Genomic DNA, 16,818 nt, shown 5'->3' on the forward strand with positions numbered 1-16,818 from the left:
TAATGGGGAATGGATACAATAACATCAGAGAACCAGATTAAATATAAAAGATAATAATACTCAATATTTATGCAAGAGAATATATAACACTGTCATCTAAGTTGTCCACATAAGAAGGCCTATGATGTCAGAGAAGGGAGAGGACACTACAGGCCAGAGTGATGAGAAACGATTTTATAGAAGGAAGCATGGGTTGATCTAAACCATAAAGGACTGGTAATATATGCATGGATGGGGAAAAGGGTTTGGAGGAGTATTCCAGGGAAAGGGAAGAGCACAATCTAAGGCATACTGACAGTTAAGTCCAATATATGCTCAGAAAATGGGTCTCATTTGACCAGACCAATTGAGTTTCCATAAAGGGGACATGGACAGGTAGATAATATAATATGGGGCCATATTATCAAAGTGGTAACAGGGTGCAGGAGAAAGGAGAAATGAGAAGAAAAGGCTAGACTGCAGGCTAAGAAAGAAGTTAGTCGACATGGAGTTCAATGAGCTGTTAAAGTCCTGGACCTGGATGCTAATGGAAAGAGATGGAAAAGACAATGTACTAGAAAATGGGCAGAATTTGGTGACTGAGAGCACACGGAAGGGTAAAGCAGAGGGGACGTTAACATACAGATCTAGAAGTACAGTGTGCTCAGTAACACTTGTAAAAAACGACAACGAAAATGACAACTGGACTCTAGAGAAGGTTGAATTGAGGTGATAATGACACACCCAAGAAAACGTATTCAGTAAGCAACTGGAGAAATCAAGTGGAACTCCAAAGACTGGGATTGGAGAAGTGATTTGAAAAACACCTATGAGTAGATGATAGTAGATGGTAGGTGATATTCTGGAAGAGGTGATGATAGTGAGAGAAATAAAAGAAACTATGGACTGAACGACAGCGGGGGGCGCTCCATGTTCTGGGTGGGAGAAGCAGCATGGTGTTAGGAATTCAGATACTGGCCTGGGCAGTGGAGCAGTCAAAACCCAGGTGACCAATCTGAGCAGCAGACAATGAATGTAGGGGGAAAATAAAAAGGAAAGAGGTATTGCCTTTGATTAGAGGGACAGATTTCTATGGATATTGTTCTGATAGGATCTGCTTCCCCAGCTGGGGCTAACAGAGACTCTGAAGCTTGAAGAAAGAAGAGCATATGATTGCAGTAGAAACTGTAAGTGAGAAGGTAGGGAGAGACGATTCCCTCAATTAGGATGGGCTGGGTGCATGCACATGCCTGTGCAAGGTAGGGGGCAAAGTCTGTGAAGGAGAAGCCAAAGACACAGCACCAGCCCCTGGGTCTAGAGCAAGCAGCTAAGGGATGGGAAGAAGCAAGACCAATGCATATAAAAGAATACAGTGTACACAGAAGTGAAAATTTGTATACCTGACACTCTAAGGTTCCAGAGATGCAGTGAGTACAAGGAGGCAAAGTGAAGCAGATCAATGCAAGCTGGAGGAGCTGGAAAAGACAGCGCATAGCGGGTGGCCTCTGCACTGGGTTTTGTTAGGAATACAATTTTTGTTAGGTCAAGAGGAATTCAGAGACAATTCCAGATGAGGAAATGATATGAGGGAAGTCCTGGAAGTTGGCGTGAGCATGGCACATGGGAAGGGACACAAAAGGGGAACAGCCAATAGGAATGGAGGATTCACGCTGGATGTGGGAGTGATGGTGGACTCAAAGTGTGTACAGACACATGGAAAGGGTTGACAGGGGTGGCTGCCATACTGAGTCATCTGCCCTTCATCCTAAGGGACTAGGAAACTACTGAAAGGTTCTGAGTGAGAATATATGTTGGAAGGACACTTTTAACAAGATTAATTTGGGAGTATGGGGAAAGATATGGAAGGGGGAAGGGCGAAAGCAAGGGGATTAGTAAGATTAAATGAAACACTCTGTGTATAAAGTCCTAAGGGCTTGCTTGCACTAGGATGGAGATAAAAGGTTTAAGAAGATGGCACCAAAATGAGAGCTATGACAAAAGGTAGGAACAACAGGACATGGTGATTATATGGAGTGAGTGAGAAGAAAAGGGTCAAAGGCAGTTTGGAGACTTGGGGAGCAAAAGAAAAATGTCACTGGTGACAGGAATAATAAAGAAAAAGGATAACCCAAACTGGCCTGAAGGAGAAAATTATAAATATCTGTCTTGGATATTAGAATTTAATGTTACAGAGGGAGTCCACATAGAGCCGTCTAGCAGGCAGCTAGAAATATGTGACTTAACAAAAAGGACAAGTCAGTTGGAGTCATAGAAAAGGATGTGCTTATCCAAAGATAGGATTTAAGTGAAAAGCAGATGGAAGACACAGCCCCAGAAAAACCTGATAATCAGGGAGAAGACCAACAATGAAACAAAAAAACACCATGTTGTCAAGATGGAAAAAAAAGAAGACTGTGGACTATCACAGAAACCAAGGGAGGAGAGTTTAAACAGGGACATAATTGCAGTGTCAACTGCAGTGGAGAAAGGAGGAGAAAATGGAAGACAGTGCAACGGATTCGGCAAAGAGTTTGCTGCTCTCCTCCAAGAGATTCTCCAGACTAAGATGGGAAGAAAGTATGCATGGAGCAAATGGAACAGTGGAGCCAGGAGTAGTGGGATGAAGGCAGCAGGCACCAAGCACTCATTAGAGAAGTTTGGAAGGTGAGCAACTGGACAGCCAGCTTGAGGGGACAACAAGGTGCAGCACAGGTTTAATTCAAATTGGCGGGAAGGCTCCTGAGTTGGACCACACAGAGGAAGAGGCCAGGGAAGATATAATAAGGTACTCAGGGCCCTTTGAAGAGAATTAAAAGTGATCATTTGTATGTATGTGTACAGAAGTACCCAGGATGGAACATCAACTAATATCCAGTTACCTGGGCTTTCTGTAATGGGGCCATCCGACAGCAGAGCACTGCTGTGCACTTCATGCAGATCTGTAGGAAAATGCTTTTGTAATTGTTAGAACCAGAGTCTTGACTAGAGTTTAATATAAGAGACAGAGTGGAGCCATCAATGATCAATCCGTATTCCTGATGTTCTGTCCATGCTCTGAAAAAGAAAAATAATGCAAATATATTTGAATCTACTACACATTGCTTTTTAGGAACTTGAAAAAAAACCACAAAAAGCAGACTTATCATCAATCTGGTTCCTGGACCTGTGAATTCTGAAGAAGCAACCATTTCTATTAATGGCACAATAGAGACTTTCTATCACATCTTTGAGGCTCAAGTTGTCCAGATAGATGTCACTAAGTTCTAAATATAAAAATAATGAAAATCTAGCAGCCAGTCTCCATATAAGAAACTCAAGATGAATTTTGGAAATTACAGTTCAATCAGTAAAACTCTGATATGAAGACAAATCATTAGTCAATCTGAAAACTGAACGATGCAGGGAAAAGACAAAACGGCTTTGGAGTATACAAATCACAGAAGATATTCTTAACATTTTTGCCTGACTGACAAAACCTATCAATAGATCTGGCTTCTCATATATGACAGACTACCCAAAAGACAAAGTGTTCATTAAAGAATTCCATACAATGATTTATGTTCTTTAAATAAGTATCATTTTATACTAGATTAGTGATTTTCAACCATAGCTTTCCCATTAGAGTCACTTAGGCAGCTTTTTAAAAAGCCCATGTCTTAGGTTTATCCACAGACAAATTAAATCTGAGTATCTTGGACAGAGCTTGGTTAGACTGGGTTGGCCAAAAAGTTCACCTGGGTTTTTCCAGAATAGGTTCATTCATAACATGGAAAAACCCAAATGGACATTTTGGCCAACCCAATATATAGGCGTATTCTAAAAGGCTCCATAGGTTATTTGCATACATAGCCAGGACTGAGCAGTATTAGTTGCCAGGAAAGACAAATATAATGGGTGCCAACTATTTAAGAAAACCATATGGAGGAAAAACATAACTGAAAAAATGCTACCAATTAACATTTCATTTTTTTGCAATTATGAAAAAACCAGCAATTAATCAATTTCTGCTCAGGCAATCTTGGGTGCCATTTGAGAATCACTGCAGAAGTGTTAAACACAGCAGGGTCTTATCATTACAGATTCATTTGTCTAATGTTATGCTTCTCAAAGTTTACTGTTTAAAGAGCTGCTGTTTTACAGACTATGAGTAGTGAGAGCCTAATATGCCTCATCATTCCTTCCTTCCATATTTTGTTTCATACTATTATGAGCATGTTTTATTCACTAATTAAAGAGATATCAATCATGCATTCCTTTGCTCTCCTACTCACAGAGCTAACAATGTCCAGAAAACAGTGGCTCAATAATCAATCAAGCAGTATCTGTAAACATCAACTCTAACTAAGCCATATAGAAAAACAGAAAGAATTATTAACTAAACTTTTTCTGGAGACTAGAAAATCTCCTTGGGGTGAAAGAGGCACACATGAGAGAAAATGCCCCACTAAACATGATAAATGGTTAACATCTGAAAAGAATAGATACATATATAACTGAATCACTTTGCTATACACCTGAAACTAACACAATACTGTTAATCAATTGTACTCCAATATAAAATAAAATAATTTTTAAAAAGGTTAATATCCAGTGATTGGGAGAATAAATACACACCAGGAAAGAACAATGGGTTCTTTATGAGGTATGACATCTAAAATGGAACTTGAGAGGACAGAAAGAGGTGAAGAAAGAGAGAATGTATGTATGGTGTGTGTGTTAAGTTGCTTTAGTTGTGTCTGATTCTTTGTGACCCCATGAACCATAGCCCACCAGGCTCCTCTGTCCATGGGATTTCCCAAGGCAAGAATACTGGAGTGAGTTGCCATTTCTCCAGTATGTGTGGTACACTAGGAAAATAAGTTGAAAAGGTCACCTGGGGTCTTTGATATGACCTAATTCTGTGGGTAATGGAGACCCACTAAAGGTTTCTGAGCAGGGTTATGATATGGGCAGTGCTTTACATCTAAGGACCAGTCATTGGGCAGAGGGGCTTAAGTGCTTTGAGGCACAAATTACTAGGAATCTGATAAAGCCCCAGTGGAGAGAGTGAGAACATGGGTAGGGCTTGGGGGCAGATTTGCAATGGAAGAGACAAAGGAGCTGAAGTTGGCCAAAGGGATTCTGTGTCTCATGTTTGTGCAACTTGGGGAAAGACTTCACCAAACTGCAGATGAATGAGGAAGAGGAAATGTTTTGAGATGGCGAGTTCAATTTTCCATAAGCCCTGGCTTTTACACAAGTGCCCAAGAGCTGCTGAATGGTGCCGTAGATTTAACTGTGTCTCTCATGAAGTCCCATGTTGAATCCCTAACCCTCAGGGTGAGGGTATTTGGAAATGAGGCCTTTGTGAGATAGATAGGTCTAGATGAAGTCGTGAGGGTGGGGCCCTCATGATAGGATCAATATCCTTATAAGAAGGGGAAGAGACATCAGAGCTTCCTCTCTCTCAGCTAAGAAAGGATACAGCCCACTTTCTGCAAGCCAGGCAGGGGAAACCTCACCAAAACTTAGCCATGTTGGCACCCTGATCCCAGACTTCTGGCCTTCAGAAATGCAAGAAGTAAGTTTCTATTGTTTAAGCCCCCCACTCTGTGGTATTTTGTTATGATGGCCTGAGCAGATTAAGATAAATGCACAAGTAAAACATGTAATCTGGACTGCCTTAATAAGTACCATTTGGCTAAAGGAAGGAAACATTTATCACAGACAATTAATAAAAACCTGTTTACTCTCACTCATGTCCAAGTAACAGAAGAACAACAGCTGTTTTAAAATTGGCCATCACCTCATGAATGTGGGTTGTTCATTTTTAAAGCCTGTGAAAACCCTACAGATGAGGACAGAGATACAGCAGAGTTGTTAAAAGCATAGGATCTGGAATTGGATAGACCTGTTCTACATCTTATTAGCTGTGTTACCTCGAATAAGTCACTTCATCTCTCTGAGCCTTAGTTTCCCTATTTTTAACATGAAGAAAATTAGTTGTTACTGGGTTTTTGTGAAGATTTAATGAGAATAATTTAAAGTGCTTAATGCTACTCCTGGAACAAAGAGCGTGCTTAAGAAATGTAAAATAGTATTACCTAGGGGTCTTTGGATTTAGAAGAGGAAATCGATTTGCTTATGGCCAAGGTAAATTCCAGTAATTGGTTTAGACAAACCTAAGCCATGGTCAATGTATCTCTGGGTATTGAATTATTATGGATCAGTGCCTTTCCTTGAGAACCCTAGGTTCTTCCTAAGCAGCTTGTTGAAAGCAGTCGAGTGGCTATGCTATCAAGTGTTTGGTCTCCTTTGAAGCATAAAAATTCACACAGAAAATGGCTTCAGGACCTCAACCTGCACAGAAACTGTTAACAGAGACTGACTTTATTACACTCAATTTAAAAGACCATGAAAAGGGATATTTTTTCTTAACATGGACCAGGCCAGGATATCAATGCTAAATACCCAGACCCTAAATATTTAGAAAATGAACCACTTTTCTAAAGCTCAAGAAGTGTAGGTTTTTTTAAAAACCGAAACATGAAGTGGAAAGTGCCAAATAATCTCAAATAGGCCATTAGCCAAGTCCTCAGGGAAGGTTCTAACTCACAGGGATAAACCACCTACAACCAACCAATGATAAATTAGAGAAAACAGAGCTTTCTGCATAAGTAGCTGTGGTTTACATCTGTACCAAGGTCTAAATATGACAAATTGATGCACTTTCTTACTTTTTAAGGCTTCTAGTACTTTTAGGAAATTCATGCAGCAGCTTCTTACGATATTCAGTCAACAACTCATGTAATCGATCCTCTTTCCTTTCGCTTTCTTCAATCGTCTTGGTGGTCAGTTCCAAGAGCTCGGTGTTGGTTTGGAAAAGGCGGCAGGCATAGCAGGTGGATTTTGCAGTCTCCATCTTGTCACCAGTAAGCACCCAGACTTTCAGACCTGCGGCATGCAGGGCTTCAATGGTCTCAGCAGCTTGATCTTGTAGCCTGGGAACACAAAGGAAACCTTGTTATCTTTGAAAATTCCTGACACAGATTCTGCAAGAAGGCTTGTTAAAGAGAATATTCTTATAATTCATAGCAATTTTGGAATCTTGACATGTTTTAATAGTTACTTTTCTTATATATCCTCTACCCTTTCTAAGCATATTCTTGTTGGCATAATTTTACTTATTAAAGTACATTTCAGACAATGAGGTTTTGAAAGTTCATGACCTCTCTTGAGGTAACTGGCATCTAATGACAGAAATAAGAATCATCACTCTTAGCTAAAATGTTCAGAATCTCACCAAATGGTCTTACTCATTGTCACTTTAGCATATTTCATTATGTTGTCTACAAATATTTAATGTGGTTCAAAACTGAAAGGGCCAGACACATCCTAATGAGATACTGAGAGAAGTCAGCAAATTCCCATCCCTGAGGACCTTGAAAGCCAAACATTCTAAAAGACAATTTAAGCATAATTCTGAAAGGGAAGGACAGAAGAAGGATACTTTGTATTCCTTCTGCCTAGAGAATAACAATGAAATTGTTGTTTAGTTGGCAAGTTGGTCTGACTCTTTGTGACCCCATGGACTGTAGCCAACCAGGCTCCTCTGTCCATGGGATTTCCCAGGCAAGAATACTGGAGCAGGTTGCCATTTCCTCCTCCAGGGGATCTTCCCGACCCAGGGATTGAACCTGCATCTCCTGCACTGGCAGGCCGATTTTTTACCACTGAGCCACCAGGGAAGCCCAACAGTGAAATTAGACTGTATGAATTCTGTTAGAACCTTCCAACATAGCTGAATCTATGTTTATAACTTCGTGTTTGGGTTAAGCCTGATAATTCACATTCATTACTTCCAGAAAACTCCCAAAATAGAATCTAAAACATATTTTTTCAAGCAGATCAATTTTGGAGCCCTATAATCAAATCTGGCAGAGCCAATTATTTTAAAAATGTGCCCTAGTCTGTTAAACTAGGTTACAATGAGTTCTCATGTTGCTTGCTCTACCTTGAATTTCCCTTCTGCTCATGTCTGTCAAAATCATATCCATTCTACCAAACACCAACTGAATGATACCTCTAGCACAAAACTTCCTACACATAGTAATACTACTTCATAAATATCTGTATAAATGAAGGGATGGCATAGGAAGTACTCAAAAGACCTTAGAGATGACAGATTTATATTCTTCTAAGTCACAAATACTTAACTCAAAAATTATTTCCACAAACAGTTCAAAACCTGGTGTACAGACAAAGCTAAAACAAAGATTTCAAAGCTTGAGAATAAATAACCAATCTGGACAGATACTACTCTAAATAATTGGTCATTAAAATAACAAGAGTATCATTTTCTAGTTACTTGTCTTCCACTGCAGTGGCTCCAATTAAATGCATGTCTGTCTCAGTCTCATCGAAAACCTTTTCCATTTTTTCTTCTCTGTCTTGTAAGGCCATTTTTGCCTCTATGAGCTGTCTGTTAACTCTTTCATAATCATCTGGAGCAATTTCTTTGAAGGCTATACAAAGTGTCCGATACCCCTCCTAGAAGCAAAGTAGGAGATCTCTAGTTATCCAAATATCAAAAACAAACAAAATACACTCTTTCAATACTATTGCTTTATCATATCAAAAAAAAAAAAAAGAAATTCTGACTAATTTCCTTTTCAGTTAAAAAAGGGAGAAAAAACAGATTGCATTAGGTTAACATTCAATTGGGTTCAGAATAACAAAATAATACCTCTTGGGTTTAAAAAAACACAAAAGCAGAACATAAAACAAAGATTCTTGAAAAGTCTTCAAAGGCTGCAAATTTTGAACAGAAACTTGCTCCAGGATGTTTTATATTAAAATAAGGAAAATAATATTACAAAATCCCCCAATACAAAAATAGACCATAAAAATAAGCTAAAATTCATTTAAATTGTCCTTTATATAGCAATCCACAGACAGAGTCATCTCTAGCAATTCTCCTTCTCTCTATTGAGGGGTGGGGTGCAGGCTCACCATTGCATTATGTTCCACATGGACTTTAATTAAGTCGATTTCATGATTTTGCACCCTGGGGAAAACTGCTGAGTCGGCTCCTTTACAAAAGAGAAGTATGTCTCCTAAAATAAAGAATCAGAGTACTTGACTTACTTAGAGTTAGATTGGTATTGGGATTTTCATAACAGGTAACTATTACGGTGGCTTCTCCCTCCCAGCAGCTGTGTATCCTGAGACTGCCTTGGAATGTTTACCCAACTTGAAGCAGACATCTTGACCTTCACTCTGTAAGGACAATATCTACCACCTCTGAGGACCAATGAGGACACAACTAATACCCCAGAGTTTACAGTATGCACCTCTGTTAAAAGATATACCCTGTGAGTGAATCACTTGTGTCAAGGAGCTGCATCTGACTAAATTCACTATGAGGATGCTGTCAACCACGGTCTAAAAGCCACATGTAGCATCCACAGATGTCAAGGAGCAAACTCAATCTCAAACAAGAAAAAATCATTTTCAAAGTCTATACATGTTAGCTTTTAGCAGTAGCTTGCTGATTTTCACTGGAAACTGGAGAACTGCTCCGTATAATGCTATTATAAATACAGCTTTATACCAGTCTGTGTACCCAGGAGCATAGACAGTTAACCTTTAAGAAAGAGATTCCAACCTTATAAGGCAAAGTGCTAAGTTCAAGAAGTTAAAAAATGGTATCTCTGAGGTCAAGGGCCTTGGGAGACCACTTCCTCAGACATCTCACCATCTGCAATAGAATGCAGACATGCACAAGTACAGGTAAAAACAGAAGAATTCCACACGTTAGGTGTTTTTTAAAAAAAATTTCTCTCACAGGGACCTCCCTGGTGATCAAGTGGTTTAGAATCTGCCTTCCAATGCAGGGGATGCAGGTTCAATCCCTGGTCTTGGAAGTAAGATGCCACATGTGGTGGAGCAACTAAGCCCATACGCCACAATGAAGAGCCTGTGTGCTGCAACTGATGCAGCAAGACCTGATGCAGCCAAATAAATAAATAAATATTAAAAGAAACTTCTCTCGCATATCCATGGTATGTTTAAAAGTCATAAAACAAATTCCATATTCACATATAATGAAATCAACGTTGTAACTTTGCAGTCACACCACAAAAGTATGAATAAGAATGGACATATTCCCTCAATGGTCTGTCTATATCTTCCCATTCTCATATTAAGAAATTTTCAACAGATTTAATCCTAAAAGTTAATTAATAGGAAATAAATCAAGAATATTTTGAAAAATCACCCAGAGACATACATACAGAGACACACACAGACACACACTTACACAGAGGAATCTGAGCCCACAAATGAAGCAGCAATGCTACCCCATGGGTATTGCTGAATCTGAGCAGAAGGCATCATAGCCACCACGGCTTCTCCCAAGAACATGGGTGAACCCTGAAAGGATGGCACTGGTTCCCCTGCAAAGGGCAAGCTTCTCTATTGTGTGAAACAAAGAGCCCAGGGTGCTAGAGTAAATCATGTGCCCTTTCCCAGCAGTGGGGCCTTGGTCATCTCTGGCTCACCTGCTCCCAGAAAGTGTAAAGCACTGGGGAGTTAGGATGGTCAGGGAGGGAGAACCAGCAACTCTCTACACTCAAAAACTACTGCTAGTAATAGCAAACCATGCAGTTGTAGTGGGCTGCCACAGGTAGACACTGGTGGTGATTGTTCAGTACCCTGAACTGTAAAAAAAAAAAAAAGTCACCCTTTCTGTTCCTGTTTGGATATCCAAGACTGAGAAGTGGAGCTCACTTTCCAAGAAAATTCATATATTGTCATACTAGGGGTTCTGCCACTGATACTTTGACAAGCTGAACAGGTGCTTATGTAAATACATTGAAGGATATACAAGAGCTTTAAGTAATCAAACACTACTACATGAAATGTTTTTCTCTCTTGAAGTAGTTGATCAACAAATCTACAAATGGAAAGAAAGAAAAAGTCAAGTCTTAAATATGCATACCTGATTGAGTCTTCACAATTACACTCATACGACGGCGGACAGAATCAAAGTTTAAGGTGTGAAGAAGTTCATACCTTTAATAGAAAAAAAAAAGTGAGAAAAGTGAAATACCAAGACTACACTGGGGGAAAAAAAAACACAACAGAAAACATCTTACATTAACAGAGCTTTCCTCTCGGATTAAGGGTTGCTGCTTGTGTGCACAATGGGTACTTCCCATTGTGTCTTTGGAATTTCTCTGCACTTGGAACATGATGTCAGAGAATACCAGCAGTGGTTAAGGGGTATCTATACCTTCTCATTATATGACTTAAAATAGTAAGGGGAGAGTGACTGCAAAGGAATGAGGTACAAAGAACTGTCCCACCAAGCCATATCTAGAGGCTATTTAGAAATAGTCCCATCCTGCCACTTAATCATCTATGGAATGCCTACTATGTGTCAGGCACAGTGACAGATGCTGGAGAAGATATATGAATCTTCTCTTAAGGAGCTTATCATATGATAAGGATGTGTGTGTGAGTTAGTTGCTCAGTTGTGTTCGACTCTGCGACCTTATGGACCGCAGCCCACCAGGCTCCTGTGTCCATGAATTCTCCAGGCACGAATACTGGAGTGAGTTGCCATGCCCTCCGCTAAGGGATCTTCCTGACCTAGGAATCAGACCCAGGTCTCCTGCACTGCAGGCAGACTCTTTACCATCTGAACTACCAGGAAAGCCCATGATAAGGGAGGCAGAGGTTAATGAAATGACTACCTCCTAGTCTTCCAAATACTGAAGTAAAGGAACACACAGAGATGCAGGAGCACAGAAGGAAGGCCTCCTGGAGGAGGTTTTGCCTGAGCTGTGTTTTGCAGCAGTGACATGATGGAAAAAGGATATCATGACACTCTGAGTATAGAGAAGAGCATGTGCAAAGGCAGAGCAACATGAGAGCACATGGCCCATGGCGAGACTGACAGCAGTCCACATAAGGCTGAGATCTAGTTGATAGGGGAGCAGCAAGAGAGGTAGGCAGGGGTTAGGACCTGACAACACTGTCGACCATTGCAGATACTTGGGATTTCATCCTAAGGGCAATAGTAATCCATTGAAGGGTATAAAGAGTGGAATTACATGATCAGCTCTGTGTTGCACTGGCTAAGCTATACAGTAGATGAAATGAAGAAGAAAAATAAGAGTTATTTGAGAATAAGCTATACAGTAGATGAAATGAAAAAGAAAAATAAGAGTTATTTGAGAAAATGTGTGGAAATAGTTTCTTGAAAATAAATAACTTATATACAACTATCTGATTTAAAAGTATTTACTACCAAGCTTGTCTTTGATGGGAGTGAGCAGGTCACCGGTTTGGGGATATACGATATGTGTGTAAGACATTTACTTGTAGCATAATGTCTCATTTGCTATTGGCCAGATGGGGGTACTGTTGTGAACTGGCTAGAATCTGGACTTTGACAATAACTCGGCTCCTTCCTGGCAGTCAAGCCAAAGAGTCTTCCTCTGGCTCTTGAACATTCCTTTCCAAAGAGGCATATTCCCCAGCAAACTTACATGTGTTACAGGTTTATGAGATGGGTCTCAGGAGATGCTAGGAGTCAGAATGAAAGTCAGATAATTACATTTCAAGTTCCTATAAAGGATATAAGATTAATCAGAGGGCCTAATTAAAACCTGTTATTAAGGCAAGGTGGATTTGTTTGTCGGGATCTCTGTAGCAAAAAGAAAAAAAAAAAAAAAGGAAATGTGGAGCTTACTACTGCATCAGAGTATTTGCCCTGGGGCTCACACTCAAGTATCTAGAATAAGAGAAAGTTTCTGACACCAAAGCTATTATGACTGGCAGGGCGTGTAATCCCAGAATGATTCATTAGGTTCTAGACAGCAGAAGGTTTCATACATGTTCACTGATTTTTCTTGCAGCATGTGCTGGAGACCTGAAATGGCGTCTAAAACTCAGAAAAGTCCAGGCAGATGCTCATTCAGGCTACTGGATCGATGTGTGAACAAAACTGGAATCATTTACACCTCAAACGCTAATTTCTGCCACTCTACGAAAAATGTCTTCTACTCCAGCTACATTTATATAAAACTCTTACCTGGGAAAGCAGAGTCTTATATTTATAGATGCAATCACTTCCCTTTGCTACCCTTCCTAAATCCATCTAAAGCTGACTGTGGAGTTAAGAAGTGAGAATCATCAAACAATCAGGGCTACTTACTCTTCTATTTCTTTTCTTTGGTTCTCTACTCTCATATAGCCATTCTGAACTCCTACAAATGTGAATCCATACCTGTGAAACAAAATAAAAAAGACCGTTGTGTATTTTTAAATGATGATGAATTTCCCTTTGCACTGGGGTTATTCATACTTGTTTATTGTTTTCTTCTTTTTCATAAAACCCCAATCTATAGCTGTACTTCCTTTTACTGGCTGAGATATAACACAGACCAAGTCAATGCCCAGTCACAAATCATAACCAAAAAAAAGAGGCAATTTGTAATTTCAATTCTGTAGCTAACACATGGGGTGACCTTTTATCCACTTAATCATCTTGGGCCTCACGGATAAAGCAGGACTTTCAATAACCAAATGATATCAAAATTGCTGGAAGTACTTCAGAAATAACATGTGTTATATGAAAAGTGACCATTGTTAGAAGATTTCCAAAATATAATGTGAACATTTGGACTTCTGGCTGGAATGCACAAATAGTGATGAAAGTTACCACTATGCATTGCTATATTCTTTTTGGTCTTAATTGGTTAGGTTTGGGAATTTTTTCCAACTTTCCAACAAAGTAGCTTTGCTCCTTATTAAAGAATAGCGATACCTATAAGATAAGGTTATTGAAGCAAATAAGAGAAAAAACAAAATAATGCCTGTCCTCCCGTGATTTCACTTTCTTTGGAGAAATACAAGAAATGTTTGATTTTTTTTTTTTACTCTTTGAAAATGCTAATGTATTTTTCTACAACTTATTTTGGGGTTTTAAAACAGCATTACTTACTGAGGTATAACTAATGGAGAACTGCAAATATTTAACATGTGCAACTGGATAACTTTGGAAACATGCATATGTGACATCATCATCACAATCAAGGGAAGAGATATCCTGACATTTCTCAGTTTCTTTGTGTCTTTTTGCCTTTTTGTTGTTTGGGGCAATAAGAACATTTAACATATGAGATCTACTCTCTTAACAAACTTTGAAGTGAGAATACCATATTGTTAACTAGAGGGAGAACGTTATTATTATCCTGAAATTATTCATCCAGCATAACATATGTGCTTACTTTTTAGCTCCTTTGACCAAAGCTATTTCATCTGGTGAAGATGACATATAGGTTAATTCAGATGACTCTATAACTCCATCAACAGTATCATTTGGTTTAACTTCTACAGTGTGACATAAACACAAGGCACGCAGAAAGAGCTCTTCTCGATTCTGTTGAACAGTGACAGAAAAATGACTATATTATTTTTACTGTGATCACTTGGTAAGTAGTCAATGAACAGAGAAAAGTTATTAATGTGAGAGCATGTTACAACCACCAGCAAACTGAATAGCAGAAATTTATGAATTCCTAATACTAAAATGAGCTATATATGCTCCTAATCCCTGCCAACATGCCTGGTCCCCAGCTAACATACCTTAGGGGCTCTATCAACTCATTCTTACTGCAGTACCACCTAATCCCAAAGCAGTGACATCTCCATGGCCTAAAAGAGTGCATTCAGTTCTAATTCACAATCTGGCAATAGCTCAGGTGCATGGAGACTCTGGTTCATTTAATGCCTAGACACTCCTGGGGCTTGAATGATTTCAGTAGACATCATTCTTGGAGTAGCTCATATTTTTAAAGATAAAGCACCAAATATGATCACACAGTGAAAGATTTACCCAAATGCCATTTCTCATAATGTTCTCTTTTTATAAATTCTACTTGTTTACAAATTCCAGAAGTGTCCATAAAATAAGAAAGGTGAAGTTGCAACAACGAACAAATGGCTATTCAAAAGTTTATGTCATGTGCCAAAATCCTTCATTTCTACTATGTTAACATATGCCTATCTAAATTGATTTCTCAAGGCAAAATGGTAACGCAAAAAATGCCACCTTATCAGCTCTGTCCAAATATGGTAAGGGTCCATCAGTTTGAGAGAGTCCATCAGTCTCCTGAGCTACACCTTTATACTTATGCCCATCTATGCAGCATTCAATGAACTCCATGCTGTTTTCAGTAAGTGTTCCGGTCTTATCAGTAAATACATAATCCACCTAAAAACAAGAATACAAACATATGCATTCTTACTTTCTTCAATGTGATTAACTTTTAGTTAGCATGGCTATTTTCATATCCACAGAAGTCACCTTTTCCAAAGACTTGTCAAATGTCAGACAATGACAGAAGCAGTATTATCAAATGAATGAGAAATTAACATGTATTTTTAAAAAGATTCTGAAATAGTATCACATGTCTAAGGTTCTTGTTGTTCATTTGCTAAGTTGTGCCTGACTTTTGGTAGACCTACTCAAATACAGGAGATTACTAGGAAGGAAAACTGTGGCTATTTTGTCCAAACTAAGACTCCTTCAATTTAACACCTACTTGTTTTGATATAAAGAAGTTAACATAACAAAAGTCAATTTTCCAAGCAGGAAACATTTTATGGACCACTTATTTCTCTATTTCTCTGACACACACAGAAAATATATTGATAGGAACTAAATTAATTCGGCCCTGGAGAAGGAAATGGCAACCCACTCCAGTATTCTTGTCTGGGAAATCCCAAAGACAGAGGAGCCTGGTGGGCTATACAGTCCATGGAATCGCAAAGAGTGGGACACGACTTAGCAACTGAGCATGCACGCATGCAAATGGGATGTAACAAAAGTTTTCCTTGAAAAGTAAAATTTTCTATAAATATACTGGATTGAAGTGAAATGCATTGTGTCTTATACGTATGTAACAGTTACAGAATATAGACAGACAGGGGAAATAATAATAGCAGTTACTTAATTAGGAGACACAGTAAGTCAATAAATGATCAAAAACATAAATGAAATTTCTTCCCCAATACTATGTATATTTTCAGATACTCCTCAAAAAAGTTTCCAAATTAAAAAAAAAAAAGGAGCAGAGTTTATAATGATAGGTTAAAGTATAAGCATACTTTCATAAATAATGGAAAAAATAGGCTATGAAATAAATTTTCCATGTAAAATAAGCCTTTTTGAGCATTTCCATTTTATCTCAGTTTTTATCTCTTCTATTTATAACATCTGGCTTTTGGAAACCCACAATTTTATCCTCCTTTTTGGCAATTTATGCTTAAATAGTTAAAATTACGGGCTGACAGGAACAAGCATAAGTACAAAATTAAGGTTTTTATTATGTAAGGGAGAAAGAGATGAACTGCGGCAGTAGCTGCTTTCTAATTATTTTTCAAAGCTTTTGACGGTAGCAGCACTGGCACAAATATAGCATTCCAATCTTCTCTTTTTTCTGTTAGCCAGCCAAGTTTGAATTCTCCCTTTAAATTAATCCAAGTGCTATTATTCCTGTATCATCTAGATTTTTCTAGTTAAAGTGAAATTATTTGGGGCTTTTTGTGTGATCAAAATTATTAACCTTCATTTTCTCCCAAAAGGTTCTCCTGGGTTGGTGCAGCTCCTACAGCTGCGTGAGCATTAACCCATTTTGAAATCCTTTATAGATGACAAAGGTAATAACTTTAAAAACATAAAGTGCAATTGTTTGCCTATATATAACAGTCTGTACAGTATAGATCTGTCTACAATTAATCTCAAAGGTATAGGCCAACAAAGTATACCGTGATAGAGGGATTATC

General features: G+C 38.7%; 1 protein-coding gene across 4 annotated transcripts in view; it reads right to left on the minus strand.

The window, feature by feature from the left end:
• ATP11C (ATPase phospholipid transporting 11C) overlaps positions 1-16,818 on the minus strand; it is a 172,102-nt gene that overhangs the window by 43,870 nt on the left and 111,414 nt on the right. For all 4 annotated transcript variants that reach the window (XM_040265388.1, XM_040265387.1, XM_040265386.1 and 1 more), the window contains 8 exons: positions 15,083-15,244; positions 14,259-14,410; positions 13,184-13,255; positions 10,961-11,034; positions 8,971-9,074; positions 8,327-8,508; positions 6,696-6,959; positions 2,859-3,033 (listed from right to left, as the gene is read on the minus strand). In XM_040265388.1, the coding sequence (XP_040121322.1) occupies positions 2,859-3,033; positions 6,696-6,959; positions 8,327-8,508; positions 8,971-9,074; positions 10,961-11,034; positions 13,184-13,255; positions 14,259-14,410; positions 15,083-15,244 (1,185 nt within the window). The remainder of the gene's footprint in view (positions 1-2,858; positions 3,034-6,695; positions 6,960-8,326; positions 8,509-8,970; positions 9,075-10,960; positions 11,035-13,183; positions 13,256-14,258; positions 14,411-15,082; positions 15,245-16,818) is intronic.

The sequence above is a fragment of the Oryx dammah genome, unplaced genomic scaffold (genome assembly GCF_014754425.2).
Source record: "Oryx dammah isolate SB20612 unplaced genomic scaffold, SCBI_Odam_1.1 HiC_scaffold_23, whole genome shotgun sequence".
In the NCBI taxonomy this organism is placed as follows: Eukaryota; Metazoa; Chordata; class Mammalia; order Artiodactyla; family Bovidae; genus Oryx; species Oryx dammah.